The 16,053-nt window shown below is 51.2% G+C and overlaps 1 protein-coding gene across 9 annotated transcripts in view; it reads right to left on the bottom strand.

Moving 5' to 3' along the window:
* The window catches only part of LZTR1 (leucine zipper like transcription regulator 1), a 271,551-nt gene that overhangs the window by 116,654 nt on the left and 138,844 nt on the right, over nt 1-16,053 (bottom strand). For all 9 annotated transcript variants that reach the window (XR_005592029.1, XR_005592030.1, XM_039517962.1 and 6 more), the window contains 2 exons: nt 3,172-3,282; nt 1,807-1,899 (listed from right to left, as the gene is read on the bottom strand). Coding sequence is in view for 7 of the 9 variants with exons in the window: in XM_039517962.1 (XP_039373896.1) it covers nt 1,807-1,899; nt 3,172-3,282 (204 nt within the window). In the remaining 2 variants the exon portion in view is untranslated. The remainder of the gene's footprint in view (nt 1-1,806; nt 1,900-3,171; nt 3,283-16,053) is intronic.

Consider the following 16,053-nt stretch of genomic DNA (forward strand, 5'->3'; position numbering starts at 1 on the left):
ATGTGCAGAATTAATTTTGTTATGTGTAGCACCAATATGGGGTCATGTGCAGATGTGCGCCACCAATAAAAACAAATAAACTCTGGAAATTTACACCACATGCATCTGACGAAGTGGTTATTCACCCACGAAAGCTCATGCTCCAATATGTCTGTTAGTCTATAAGGTGCCACAGGACTCTTTGTCACTTTTTAAATAATCTAGATATATCACACCAAAATGTGGCATACTGAAAACAACTATATAAATAAAACAAAGTCATGGCCATTAAGTGAAAGTATAAAAAATATGCACCAGAGGCCCAATATAATAACCTACTTCACTGGACCACTAAATCTTCAGGGAAAGCTGCTCTCAAAAAATAAGCATCTACCAATACACTAGCATGTTATGGACTTTTGCAGGTCACAAAACTATCTCTCTTATCTACACACATAGCTTACTCAGCTTTAAGATGCTAAACAAATCTATGAGTCAACAAGAAATAGTCATGCTCTCATCACAAATATTAATACAATATTTACTGATACTGGAAAGGAGAGTAAAAGGCATTCACTCAGACTTATACAATTTCTCTGGGATGTCAGTACTCTGAAGAGCCAGAACTATACCAAATAGCAAAGATCTGGCTTCCAAAGATCTGGTTTCCAATACCTCTCCACACACAAATTCTAAAACTTAATGGAAATCACTTGTCTGGACAAGTGATTTCCATTAAAGTTTTAGAATTTGTTTGGGGAGAGCAGTCTCTGCCCTGCCACTGCAGCCACCGCTGGGGCTGGGAAGGACGGAGTCTCTCTCCTGCCGCAGTAGCCCGAGCTGGGGCTGGGAAAAAGGGCCATCTCTCTGCGGCAGCCACAGCCCCCGAGCTGGGGAGAGGCGCATCTCTCTCCGTCCACCACAGCCCTGCATGCTCCAAACTCCCCCGACCTCATCCCACTGCCCCCACACCTATCCCCCTATTTCCCGCAAGGCCATCACCTCACCTTACATGTGCGCCCTCTCCAGGGTCCAGGCATCTAATTAGTGGAGTCATGCCTGAGCGGCTCCACTAATTAGGTGCGCAGCCCTTGATGCCCTCTTGTGTGGCCACCCAGTGTGTTCCCACCTTAGAGGGAACACAGCTCACAGGACCCTTGAACCCCTATATTGTAGCTGGATTTTAAAAGGATTAGATAATTTTATAATCAATAACATATAGTGATGTGCCAATTACAGCTAATCATCCTAGCACTTGCTTTCACAGGTGTCAGGGAGGAATCTCCCATCAGTGTCCAGCCTGGTTCAAATATCCACATACTTTACGAAAATTCCTTAATTCTCCATGTCTCATTATCAAGCACCGCAAGTGACAAATATAGCTGAAGTACAGAAGTCCCCCTACAGATTCTTGAAAGTGTTACAGAAATAATTGTCTTAGCATACAGCTGTGGGAACACCTAAAGCAGGGGCAGCTCCAGGCACCAGCACGCCAAGCGCGTGCCTGGGGCGGCAAGCCACGGGGGGCGCTCTTCTGGTTGCTGCGAGGGTGGCAGGCAGGTTGCCTTCGGCGGCATGCCTGTGGATGGTCTGCTGGTCCCACGGCTTCGTCGGACCTCCCGCAAGCGTGCCGCCAAATCCGCAGGACCAGGGACCTCCCACAGGCATGCCACCGAAGGTAGCCTGCCTGCCGTGCTTGGGGCGGCAAAATACCTAGAGCCACCCCTGACCTAAAGTGGAAGATGGTTCACCTTCATCTTTATGGCCAGGAATGACAGACTGCTTCTCTAAAACTCAAGTATCATTTTCACTGGAATATATACCTACCTCTCCCAGAACAAACTCCAAGTCGCTGAACTGCCTGTTTTCCCACAGTCTTCCATAATCTTCATGTAAAGTGCATTTTGGGTAACAAGAAAACTGAAATAAAAAAGATTTTAAACCTGTAATGGTTTATATTAGTTTATCATTGGGGCACGCCAATAGCACCATGGCCAAGGTTGCCACTGGATTTCCATGTTGATGACATCTTAACTACAGCTACAAAAACAAACTACAGAATGTCCTGATCAATCATACACACCAATGTACCCTCCTGCATGGTAGTGACTTTGTGAAGGAGGGAGTGGGTGGGGATTTGTTGTAGGAGGCAGGAATTATATGCCCCCAAAACCCACAGGTTTCAAAATTTCAGTGCCAGGAGTATCTCCTGTTTTCAGAACCTCCTTGTAGGGAACATAGACAGTGTCAGTGCCAGTAATCAGTGCCAGTAACCACTCTGGTGCAGAACACTTCTGGAAATGTCCCTACTTTAAAAATCCCAAGAATGAGGGTTTTTTTATAGTAACAAGATGCCGCTCTGCCAACTTGTGCATGCAGACTCCTAGATATACAACATACACATGCTTTTTCTGCCAGGAGGGACCACAATATATCACATACATACTCACGCAGAAGAGAGTAACACTGAGGGAACTGGCTACCTTCTGGGGCTTGCTGGCATGACGGGTAATACCAGGGAACACCAGAAGACAACAGGGAAGCTGGGAGGGCCACATTCCAGAATGGGGAGGCTTCTCTATAGCCCCCTGCAGCCGTGGTGCTGCCTGCCTGCCTTCCTCCATGCTCCCTGTTGTGGCTTTAATTTTAACCCTACCATATAGATGGCTGTGAGGGGTCTAGGAGCATGCTCTGTGCAGTTGGCATGTAGGAATTCCATGGGGATGGAGCATGCTCAGCAGCTGGGCCGAAGCATGCCTAATGCACATGGATGATCAGTGGGGTCAGACTATGCTTAATAGAGGTGGAATGGTTTGGAGATTTTAGCAACAAACCTCTAACAAAGCTGAGCATGTGAAAATAATAATCTTTAGAGGCTTATAACCCAGCCAAACCATCCCCCTGCCAAATTTCAAGTGCCTGCTCCAAAGCATGGAGGTGCTAGAGATCCTAGAAGAAATGGTTATAAAAATGTTTAATATTGAAAAAGTGTTTGAACTGCTTTTGCTGAAACTTTTTTAAAAAATCAGCCTGAGGCAGAGACTAAGCATAGAAAACATCAGCCTGAACAGTTGAAGTTTAGGAACAATTAAGCAACTGAAAACAAGGGCTTATAATGGAAAATAGTAGGCAACCTTAACTATAGGCACTGCTGCCTGCTCCATAACCCTATGAATCAGGTTAACAAATTACCTGGAATCTGTACATTTCGCCACTTCTAATGTTATTGTCCACTGTCCCACCAAAGATGTACATGGCGTCTGAGATGACAGCTGCAGCATGGAAGAGTCTCCCACTTGGCAGCTGGGAAAACAAGCACAAAAAAGCTGAGGACTATTTAAGAGGTACCTTTTCAAACATGAATTTGTCTGGGAAAAAGCAAAAATGAGAAAGGAAAAACAATATAATGTAAATGAATTAGCAACAAGTGGCAGGCCCATCTGACAGATTCTAGGATTGTCTTGTTACTCTACAGTCTCCCTTCCTGCCACTTTTAATGACACACCTTTTGTTAAACTTTTTAAATTATTAGTATTCTACATATGCAGGGATGTATGTATTCTGTAGGTAAGAATACCAAAGTTCTTGCCAAAGAATTGAGCCTCAGAGCTAAGCTTCATTTTAAAAAACAAAGTACATTTCTATCCCTTATAGATACAGATAACTCTTCCAAATGTGAACAAAATATGAACTGTTTATTCTGCAAACTGACAGCTTGAAATAAAGGTGTAAATCAGTGGCTCTCAAACTTTTTTACTGGTGACCCCTTTCACATAGCAAGTCTCTGAGCCCCCCCCCCCCTTATAAATTAAAAAACCTTTTTAATATATTTAACACCATTATAAATGCTGGAGGCAAAGCGAGGTTTAGGATGGAGGTTGACAGCTCACGACCCCCCAAGTAATAACCTTGCAACCCCCTGAGGGGTCTCGACCCCCAGTTTGAGAATCCCTGGTGTAAACTGACCTGTTTATGTCAGTGGGTGTTAACGATGAACCCTAATTGTGACAATTTAAATGCAAACACTAACTCTCTCAAGTTGGTCATTGTAGCAGAATCATTCCACTAATGTGCCTGATCAAGTGATGCTGGATGCAAAGATGGATACTGTAAATAGGAGACAGTGGAGCAGCTGGTTGCTGTGAAGGCGAGTGATGGGAGAAGAAGCCCACCTTCCCCCTTCTCCAAAATGTCCAAGAGAATGACTGTGTCCAAGAGAATGTATCTATTCCTCACTGACTGTTGGTCAAATCACATCCTATAGCTCCTGGGTTTCAACAGCATCCTGCTGCCCCCCAAACTTCTATAATTCATAGGCTTTATGGACAGAAGGGATCACTATGGTCATCTAGTGAGTCTGATCTTCTGTATAGCAAAGCTACAGAATTACATCCAGAGATTCCTGCATTAAGCCCAGAACTTCTGGTTGAACAAATATGTAGCACTGTGAAACAGACATCCAATTTAAAACTTTGAGTGATGGAGAACTTACCACATCCCTCGGTAATTTGTTCCAATGGTTAATTCCCTTCATTTTAAACATTTGCTTCTTGTTTCCAGTTTGAATTAATCTAACTTCAGCTTCTAGACACCAGATCTTGTTATATCTGTTAGATTAAAAAGCCCTCTGCCATCAGAAATCTTCTCCTCATGTAGAGTCTGACAGACTGTGATCAAGTCACCTCTTAGCCTTCTCTTTGATAAACTTAATAGATTGAATTTCTTAAGTCTCTCACTGTAGGTAGGTTTTCCAGACCTCAAATTATATTTGTAGCTCTTTTCTCATCGCTTTCCAATTTCTTAACTTCCTTTTTGAAATGCAGACATCAGAACTGGACACCAGTAATGGCATCATTAATGCTGAGTAAATTAATACCAAAGATAGTTCTACCTCCTCACTTCTGCTTGATATTCCCCTACACATACATCAAAGAACTGAATGAGACCTTTCGCCACAGCACTGTACTGAGAACTCATGTTCAGCTGGTTATTCACCATGATCCTTAAATCCTTTTAAGAGTAATTGCTTTTGAAGATATTGTCTCTCATCCTATAATCGTGACTTACATTCTTTCTTCCTAGACATACAATCTTGCATTTGAATGAATTAAAAAAGTATGTTGATTGTTTGCCTGCTTACCAAGTGTTCCAGAGCACTCTGTATATATGACCTATCCTCAACATTATTTATCACTCCACTAAACACCGTTTTCTGCAAACTTTGCAAGCAGTAATTTTAAATTTTCTTCCAGATCACTGATGAAGATCTATGAAACATACTGATAAAGATAATTGAATAACACTGGTCCAAGACAAATTCTTCTTGGATCCTACTTGAAACACCCTCAATGAACAGATGAGGATTCTCCATTAACAATTTTGAGAACTATCTACAAATCAGTTTTTAATCCATTTAACATCTATTATATTAATTTTACATGGTACTCTTATTTTTCAATCAGTATGTCATGTGGAATTAAGTCAAACATCGTACAGAAGTCCACACACTTACCTGTATATGTTATCAAAACATAACAAGCTTGTTTGATAAGACCCATTTTTCAGGAAACCCTGTTGATTGACTCTATTTAGGTTCCCATCCTTTACTGACTGACTCCTGTGTCAGCTGTTTCATTATGTTGTCTGGATGCAAAGTCAGGCTAACCAGCATATAGTTACCCAGGTCTTTGCATTCACTCTTTTCAAATATAGGCACATTAGCTCCCCCTCCCCTCTCAGTTCTAGAACTTCCCCAGTATTGCAAGATTTATTGCTCAAATTGATTGAATGCAGTAGCAATCTCACTTAGAAGCTGTTTTCTCTTAATTCTCTAGTTTAATTCCTTCCTGCATTGCCAGGTAACAAGGCTAATACTTGAACACTCAATAGCTTTGTGTCCATTGGGGCCAATGCCCAGATCCTCGGCCAATTTACACCAGCTAAGAATGGGACCTCTTTCAATAACTGGGCCTACAAATTTACCTTAATTGTGAGCTCAATTGAGAGAATTGAATGAAAGTTCATAAAATGTTACAGTAGCCTATAACAACAAATGATAATGGGAAAAGGTGCAAAAGAGAGACAGTAAGGCAGAATTAGTCCAAACAAAAAGGCCTCCTGATATAATTCAAGGACTGAGTTAAGAACATGCCTGGTAAACAAGAGATGTTTGGAACCAAAAATCAATGGACCAAAATTGGTGTGTTGGAAATTAGGCCTAAATGATAAACAAAATAATAAGGGGATGGGCTATTCCACTCATCACTCCCTTTTGGGGTCCTTAAAAGAGAAGACTTTTGGGAGGAAAGGGGGGCTATCTAACAACAACTGCTGACTGAGAGATGGGAGGATAGGAAAGGTGTGAGTTTCATCAACATGGCTGTCACGCCCACTATCGCCTGGGACCACTGTGACACTGTTGGGCCTTCATCATCCTACTTCTGAGAGATGTCCTGACCAGGCCAGGCCAGGCAGAGGGAAGCAGATGACATCACCACCTCCACCAGCTCCAGCTAAATCCCTAATGCCATTTGGGATGTGCGACCTTCTCAACATCACCTCTTGTGTGTCCTTTTCTTTCCCCACTTTATTTCTTCTCTTTCCTATCCTTGTCCTTTTGTCTTCTGTCTAATGAGAGGCTGTATACTCTGCAGCACTGCTGTAAGCCTGTGACCAGAAAGAAGCAGATAAAAGCAATGCCCTAAACAGCCTGATGCTGGTACAAGTTGCCAGGTCTTGGAGTGTCCGATCAGACTGTGTGCTGGACCTCTGTTTCTCCAGCACTGGGGTTGTAAATGTGAGTCAACCCAAGACACAGAAGCTACATTTTCTATCTTTCTTGTTCTTTTCTCTCCCCTTTTGTGTGTGTTTGTCTTGTTTTGTCTTCAAGGAAAATGGAATCAGACTTTAAAAACAACACCTCTAGCCCATCTCAATTAACTTTCCTCTTCCCCCCCCCAAAAGAACAGTTATTGTCATCTTTAATATCTCTAAAACAGAGGGTTTGTCCTTCTAAAGACTCTGGAGCTAAAGCGAAAGGGAATAAGGGATATTGATAAAATAAAAGCCTTGCTGACATTGCCCTGTTTATTACAGAATTAAGATAAACTTCACTGAATTAGGTTTAATATCTTTGGAGTACATCGGATTAAAAATGCAATTGTGCTATGTGTTACTGTGGGATTGTAAGTAATGCCTCTAAGGGGAGACAGATGCTAATGTAATTCTTCTGGTTATCAACTCTTCCAAGCTACCCTCAGGAGAGGTTTGCATATACTAGTTCAAACTGAATTCTCCTGGGACAAACAGACAAAGAAAGGAATGTGGATCAACAGCCTGATATTAAAGAGGCTCAGAGCATTCTTTCTGATCTAGGAAATGGGCAGGACCTCTGGTCCACACAAAGCCCCAATCCTTAGGGAACGCTTGGAAGGAGTGTTAAGAGAATGTAAATATAAATAGGGTAAAGAGTAAACAATAATAATCTTGCTTCTGGCCTTGCTTTTAATTTAAACAGGCTGAATAAGCAAGCAAAAAAATGTAAGTAAAGGCACAAGGCTGCACCACCACCACCACCACCATCCCCTCTCCCCCGCAAGCCCCTGCAAGCTAATAGTCTTGCCTTTCAGTAACAAGAGAAGATAAGGGGACAGAATCAAGCAAGGGGTTGCTATGGTAACCAAGCAGCTGGAAGGTGTAAGAAAAAGACACAAAGTCTACAAAAAAGTAACCATGGTCACAAGTAACCCCGCTCCTTACCCCTCCCATCAAGAACAAAAGAGGTGGTCTTAACCCGTAGACAATTGGTACCCTAGATCTTACACCAAAGACCACATCTGTGGCCAATCCTTTAATAAACGATCTGATTTTTTACAGGTTAAAGCAAGCTAACATATACACACAAATGAGTTACCATCTAAATCCTAAGAAGAGCAACAGAGTTGTTTTGATCTGTCAATTCAAAGTGTCTTTCAGAGCAGACTCATGAGGTAACCCTTGGGAACTCTGTCTTCAGTTTGGTTTCTCTGGCCCTGTAAGAGTTCAAACAGCAAATAGATGAAAAATCCCAAACCCAAGACCCCCAAAAACAAAACATGACCATATATTGGAAGGGGTGGTACCAGGGAAGGGGAACTACAAGTATAATTAAGTTTGCCAAAAAGAGGGAGGGAGTGCATCAGTGTGCGGAGCTAGAGGTTAGGAGAAGATGGGGGTTCTATTGGCATATAAGTAGTTGGGGGAGGGGAAAAAACCCTCTATCAGTGTATAGAAATAGCCCAACTGGTGTAAAAGGCTTCAAAATATGCTTGCTTGTTTAGCCCCAATAAACCCATCAAATTGCCTGCAAACTGGACTCTGAACTGTTATTTTCCAGCAAACTGTGTCTGAAAATTAAAAAAAAAAAAAAAAAAGAAAGCTGAACCCCAGCCAAAAAAAGACGGTTACTCACCATAGTAACTGTTGTTCTTCGAGATGTGTTGCTCCTATCCATTCCAGTTAGGTGTGCGCGCCGCGCGTGCACGGCTCTCCGGAACTTTTTTACCCTAGCAACTCCGGCGGGCCGGCTGGGCGCCCCCTGGAGTGGCGCCGCTATGGCGCTGAATATATACCCCAGCCGGCCCGTCCGCTCCTCAGTTCCTTCTTGCCGGCTACTCCGACAGTGGGGAAGGAGGGCGGGTCTGGAATGGATAGGAGCAACACATCTCGAAGAACAACAGTTACTATGGTGAGTAAACGTCTTTTCTTCTTCGAGTGATTGCTCCTATGCATTCCAGTTAGGTGATTCCCAAGCCTTACCTAGGCGGTGGGGTCGGAGTGAGACGTGGCGGAGTGTAATACCGCGGAGCCGAAGGCTGCGTCGTCTCGAGACTGTTGTACCAACGCGTAGTGGGAGGCGAAGGTATGGACCGAAGACCAGGTGGCCGCTCGACAGATGTCCTGGATGGGAACGTGAGCCAGGAAGGCGGCCGATGAGGCGTGCGCCCTCGTCGAGTGCGCGGTGAGGCGGCATGGCGGCACACGCGCAAGCTCGTAGCAGGTCCGGATAGACGCAGTGACCCAGGAGGAAATCCGTTGGGAGGATATCGGCTCGCCTTTCATGCGGTCAGCAACCGCTACGAACAGCTGGGGCGAGCGCCGGAAGGGCTTAGTCCGCTCGATGTAGAAAGCGAGCGCCCTGCGGACGTCGAGGGTGTGCAGCTGTTGCTCCTGAGGCGAGGCATGCGGCTTCGGGAAGAACACCGGGAGGAAGATCTCCTGGTTGAGGTGGAAGGCTGACACCACCTTTGGGAGGAAGGCCGGATGCGGTCGAAGCTGCACCTTGTCCCCGTGGAAGACGGTGTATGGTGGACTAACCATCAGAGCGCGGAGCTCAGAGACTCGCCTCGCTGATGTAATGGCGACGAGGAAGGCCGTCTTCCAGGAGAGGTAGAGCAGGGAGCACGTGGCTAAGGGCTCGAAAGGAGGACCCATCAGCTTGGCCAGCACGAGGTTCAAATCCCAGGTCGGGGCAGGACGCCGCACCGGCGGATACAAGCGGTCCAGGCCTTTAAGGAAGCGGGAAACCATCTGGTTGGAGAAGATGGACCGACCTTCCACGGATGGACGAAAGGCGGACACTGCTGCCAGGTGAACTCTCAAGGAGGAGACCGCAAGACCTTGCTCCTTAAAGTACCAGAGGTAGTCCAGGATGGTAGGGACAGGGACTACGAAGGGATTGAGGCCTCGCTGGTCACACCAGAGCGCGAACCGCTTCCATTTCGCCAGATAGGTGGAGCGAGTGGAAGGCTTTCTGCTCTCTAGCAGGACTTGCTGAACTGCCGCGGAACAGTCCCTCTCTGCGTGGGTCAACCACTCAGGTACCAAGATGTAAGATGGAGGGACTGTAGGCTCGGATGGCGGAGTCTGCTGAAGTCCTGAGTAATGAGGTCCGGCCACAACGGAAGGGGGATGGGATCCCGAACGGAGAGCTCGAGCAGCAGGGAGTACCAATGTTGCCTCGGCCAGGCCGGAGCTACGAGAATGACGGTGGCTCTGTCCCTCCGAAGCTTCTGTAACACTCGATGGACGAGCGGGAACGGAGGGAAGGCATAGAGGAGGTGATCCTTCCAGGAATACAGGAAGGCGTCCGACAGGGATCCCGGTGCGTGACCCCAGAACGAGCAGAACAGGTGGCACTTCCTGTTCGCCTTGGATGCGAATAGGTCTACTCGGGGAAACCCCCACCTGCGGAAGATTGTGTGTGCGACGTCGGGATGGAGAGACCACTCGTGGGAGAAGAAAGACCTGCTGAGATGGTCGGCCAGCATGTTCTGTACTCCCGGAAGAAAGGACGCTTCTAGGTGAATGGAGTGGGTCACGCAGAAGTCCCACAGGAGCATCGCCTCCTTGCAGAGGAGGGAAGAGCGGGCTCCGCCCTGCTTGTTCACGTAGAACATTGCTGATGTATTGTCCGTGAACACTGTCACACAGCGGCCTTGCAGGTGGGTGCAGAAGGTGCGACAGGCCAGACGGATCGCTCGCAGCTCGCGGACATTGATGTGCAGAGCGAGCTCCTGGGGCGACCACAGGCCTTGGGTGTGAAGATCGCCCAGGTGAGCTCCCCAACCGAGCGCTGAGGCATCCGTGGTCAGAGTGGCGGACGGGCGACGAGGATGGAACGGTACTCCCGCACAGACACTCTCCGGGTTTAGCCACCAGTTGAGGGACTCGAGGGTTGGCCTGGAGACTGTGACCACCATATTGATGGGATCTCGATGCGGCCGGTACACCGACGCGAGCCAAGTCCGGAATGGGCGGAGGTGAAGCCGCGCGTGGGCGGTGACGTACGTGCATGATGCCATATGGCCCAGGAGGCGGAGGCAGGAGCGCACCATCGTGGTTGGGAAGGAGACGAGGTCCCGGATGAGGGAGACCATCGTCTGATGTCGAGATCGCGGTAGGCAAGCCCGGGCCAACGAGGAGTCGAGGACTGCTCCAATGAACTCCACCCGCTGCGACGGGATCAAGGTGGACTTCTCGGTGTTGATGAGAAGACCGAGCCGTCGGAAGAGGGACAGTATGTCTGTCAACTGGCCCATCACCAGCTGTCGAGACTGTCCGCGAACCAGCCAGTCGTTGAGATACGGGTAGACATGTATCCGACGACGGCGGAGGGCTGCGGCAACCACCGCCATGCATTTGGTAAATACCCTCGGTGCGGTGGAGAGCCCGAACGGCAACATGGCGAACTGGTAGTGGGCGTTGTTGACCACAAACCGGAGGTAACGTCGATGGGGAGGATAGATCGCGACGTGGAAGTAAGCGTCCTTCATGTCGAGGGCGGCAAACCAGTCTCCCAGATCCAGAGAGGGAATGATGGTCCCCAAGGTGACCATGCGAAACTTGGGCTTGAGCAGGTACTTGTTCAGCTCGCGAAGGTCCAGGATAGGACGTAGCCCCCCTTTCGCTTTGGGGATGAGAAAATAACGGGAGTAGAATCCCCTGCCCCGCCTGTCTTGAGGCACTGCTTCTATGGCACCCACGCTCAACAGAGTCTGAACCTCTTGTAAGAGGACTTGCTCGTGAGAGGGGTCCCTGAAGAGGGACAGGGAGGGTGGGTGGGAAGGCGGGGGTGAAACAAACTGAAGGTGGTATCCCGACTGGACTGTTTGAAGCACCCAGTTGTCCGTTGTTAATTGGGACCACGCGGAAAAGAAATGGGAAAGGCGGTTGTAAAATAAAGGGGAAGGATCTGGTAGGGAGAGTGATGGGCCGTCCTCGAGCGTCCCATCAAAAGGCCTGCTTGGCCCCCTGAGGGGCCTTGGAAGAGGCCTGGCCCTGGCTACGCCTATTGCCGGAAGGACGACGGCGGTTTGTAGCCGGTCGCCGGCTATTATATGGGCGGTAGCGTTGTTGGTTGAAGGACCGGGGGGGTTGCTGCCGGAAGGACCTGCGCTGTGTTGCCGGCGTGTGCATCCCAAGGGTGCGGATGGCAATGCGGCCGTCTTTCAGGGTCTGGATCCGGGAATCAGTCTTCTCGGAGAAGAGACCCTGCGTGTCAAACGGCAGGTCCTGCAGTGTATATTGCACCTCCGGCGGTAGGGTGGAGGACTGCAGCCAGGCAATGCGCCGCATCGTCACGCCGGAGGCTAAGGTCCGAGCTCCGGAGTTTGCAGCGTCGAGGGCGGCCGTGATGGAGGACCTAGATGATCTCCTTCCCTCGTCCAACATCGCCGCGAACTCCTGGCGGGAGGCTGTTGGCAGGAGCTCTGTAAATTTCGCCAGGGACGCCATGATGTCGAAGACGTACCTGGCGAGGAGGACCATCTGGTTGGCGATGCGCATTTGCAGTCCGCCAGCGGAATAGACCTTGCGGCCTAGCAGGTCCATACGTCGCGCGTCCTTCGATTTGGGCGCAGGGGCAGGTTGGCCGTGCCTCTCCCTGTCGTTGACCGACTGCACGACCAACGAGTCCGGGGTCGGGTGAGTATATAGATACTCGTAGCCCGTGGGGGGGACAGAGTATTTGTGCTCAACTCCACGGGCCGTAGGAGGGATGGACGCAGGCGTCTGCCAGAGTGTGGTGGCATTCTTTTGAATCGTCCGCACGAATGGCAATGCCACGCGCACTGGAGCCTCTGCCCCAACGACATTCGTTATGGGGTCCTCGTCCTCCTGGACCTCCGCCACCGGGAAAGCCATAGCCGTCGCCACGCGGCGAAGTAGGTCCTGGTGCGCCTTCAAGTCTATCGGCGGAGGCTCCTTGGTCGACGCTCCGGCCACCGCTTCGTCAGGTGAGGACGAGGAGGATAAGCCCTGGACGACCGCCTCCGACGATGGATCTGCTGACTGCTCGTCAGGAGGGTCGGGCTGCGTGTGCCCCTGGGGTTCAGGCGGTATGGAACCCGCGCCTGGTGGTGAAGGGGCCGGTCGGCTGACGGTCGCCTCTGGTACCCTGCGCCCAGACGCCAGGGCTCTCGGGGGGAATGGCACCCCCTGAGTCTCATACTGGGCCCAGGGAACCCAGAAGCCCCACGGCTGTGCCCCCTGAGGATGGCCCTGTGGGGTAGGTGGCAGGTGGCCGTAGCCGTCTGTCCCGGAAGCGACCGACGCGGGGCGGGATGGCCATGGAGGTGCCGAGGCGCTGACGGAGTGCGCCGCCGAATAAGGCAGTCTGTCTCCGGACGGTAGCGAGGATCGGTGCTGGTCCGCTCGGTACCGGGATGGCGACTGGGAGCGACGTCCGTCGCGGTGCCGGGAGCTCGACCGGTACCGGGAGCTCGACTGGTGCCGGGAGCTCGACCTGGATCCGGATCTGCGGTGCCGGGAGCGGCTGCGCGAGTCGCGGTGCCGGGAACGGTGCCGGGACGGAGACCTCCGCCGGTGCCAACGCGACGGCGATCTGGACCTGGTGCGACGCCGGGAGTGCGACCGGTACCGCGATGATGAGTGGTACCGGGACTGCGACCGACGTCGCGATGGCGATCGGTACCGCGATGGCGAGCGGTGCCGAGATCGCGAGCGACGGGACGGAGACCTGCCATGGGACCGGGAACGTGACCGGGACCGGGACCGTCGTCCGTGCCGTCTGTCCAGAGAGGGCAGCCGGGTCATTCTGGCCGGCTTTCCCGCCGACACGACAGCCCGCACCGGCGGTGCCGGGGGCCGGAGGCTCTATGAGCTGTATAAGCTCACGCGCCGAGGAGAACGTCTCCGGCGTAGATGGCAGCCAGGGCTCAACCACGGTCGGTACCGGGGAGCGTGGCGGCGCCGGACTCGACGGCCCTTGCGGCGCTGGAGTCAATGGCCCGGTGCACGACTTGTGCACGGCCACCGCGGGGGCCGCAGGTGGCGCAATCGTCTTCGCTGAGTCCTCAGCGCGGCCCTTAGCAAGTGCCTTCGCCAGCTTGTGCCTTTTTGAAGGCGAGAGCGAGCGGTGCCGGGTCTTCGGAGCCGCCGTCTGAGGCTGTGGGGCCGCGGTGCCGGAGCGGCTTGATGCCGCCGGTGCGCTCTGCACCGATGAAGCTCTCGGTGCCAGCGCAGACGGTGCCGGGGGCTGGAGGGACGCCTCCATCAGGAGTTGCTTCAAGCGAATGTCCCGCTCCTTCCGAGTTCGCGGCTTGAAGGCGGAACAGAACGAACACTTATCTGTCCGGTGTCCTTCGCCCAGGCAACGGAGGCAGGCATCGTGCGGGTCTCCGACCGGCATAGGCCTCTGGCACGATGCGCAGGGCTTAAAGCCCAGTGCTTTGGGCATGAGCCCGCACCGGGGGAGGCAAAGGGGGGGGGGAAAACCCCTTAACCTTATCTAAACACTAACTATCTAACTAACAGAACTATAAAAACTAATCACTAAACTAACTATGTACAAAACCAGTAGCGAGAGCTAGGGTTGTGGAGGACAGAGAGCACTCCACAGTTCCAACTGGCCGTCACGGGCGGTAAGAAGGAACTGAGGAGCGGACGGGCCGGCTGGGGTATATATTCAGCGCCATAGCGGCGCCACTCCAGGGGGCGCCCAGCCGGCCTGCCGGAGTTGCTAGGGTAAAAAAGTTCTGGAGAGCCGTGCACGCACGGCGCGCACACCTAACTGGAATGCATAGGAGCAATCACTCGAAGAAGAAGGAATTGTTCTGCTGAAGCCCCATGGACTGATGCTAGATCTAAGATGAGGCTATTATGAACTTGTGATCACAAAACGGATTTCTTTTCTTTGGCAATCACTCTGTTATTAGTCTCTGAAAAGAAGGCCAGAGAAGCTTGCTTAGGCAGCCTGTCTTTTGCTGTGTATTCAGGGCAGACCTTGTCTTTCAGGGCAGACCCAGTGAAGGCAGGGAACTGTTCAGCTTGGAAATACCCCTGTCAGAAACAGTGCACTCTCTTTTTAAGAAAGGCACTCAGCCTCTCACCATTCAGACCTCAGACCTCAGAGGTGAAAGTAAGCCGGTACAAGTTGGTACGGACTGCACCGGCTTTCGTTGCGGGGATTTAAAGGGCTCTGGGCTTCCCGCCACAGCTGGAAGCCCAGAGCCCTTTAACCCTCCCCGCCCGTGGCTCCGGCGGCCGGCTGGGGCTGGATTTAAAGGGCTCTGGGCTGCCGCCGTGGCAGTCAGCCCAGAGCTGTTTAAATCCCCTGCCCGTGGCTCCGGTGGCCAGGCTGGGGCTGGATTTAAAGTCAGCCCAGAGCCCTTTAAACCTCCCGCCCGCGGCTCCGGCGGCCGGGCTGGGGCCAGATTTAAAGGGCTCTGGGCTGCCGCGGCAGCGGTCAGCCCAGAGCCCTTTAACCCCCCCGCCACAGCTGAGATTTAAAGGGCTCAGAGCTCCCCGCCGCTGCGGGCAGCCCAGAGCCCTTTGAATCCCAGCCTCGGCTCCGGTGGCCGGGCTGGGGCCAGGATTTAAAGGGCTTGGAGATCCCCTCAGCAGCAGGAGCTCTTGACCCTTTAAATACCTGCCCCAGCCTCGCAAAGCTCAGGGTTCCCCACGGCAGCCGGAGCCCCGGGCCCTTTAATTTGCCCCTGAGCTCTGGGGGCCTCTCAGCTACCTCTGCAGCTGGGAGGCCCTGGTTGATTTAAAGGCCCTGGGTCTCCCAGCCACAGCTGGTGCCCCAGGGCCTTTAAATCTTGAGAGGCCACGCCCCTTCTGGATGAGGCCACGCCCCCCTCAGGACTCCAGCAGTACTGGTAAATCCTGTAAGTCTGTGATGACCGGGAGAACCGTATGGTGACTTGCCTGCCTGGTGCGAAGGTTGCGGATCTCTCGAGGCATCTAGATAGACTTATGTGTAGTGCTGGGGAGGAGCCGGTGGTCGTGGTAAATGTAGGTACCAATGACATAGGGAAGGGTAGGAGAGATGTCCTGGAAGCCAAATTTAGGCTGCTAGGGAAGAGACTGAAATCCAGGACCTCTATGGTGGCATTTTCAGAAATGCTCCCAGTTCCACGCGCAGGGCCAGGTAGGCAGGCAGAGCTTCAGAGTCTCAATGCGTGGATGAGACGATGGTGTAGAGAGGAGGGGTTCACGTTCATTAGGAACTGGGGAAACTTCTGGGATGGGAGGAGCCTATACAGGAGAGATGGGCTCCACCTAAACCAAAGT

This window comes from Mauremys reevesii, unplaced genomic scaffold (assembly GCF_016161935.1).
Source record: "Mauremys reevesii isolate NIE-2019 unplaced genomic scaffold, ASM1616193v1 Contig2, whole genome shotgun sequence".
Classification (NCBI taxonomy): Eukaryota; Metazoa; Chordata; order Testudines; family Geoemydidae; genus Mauremys; species Mauremys reevesii.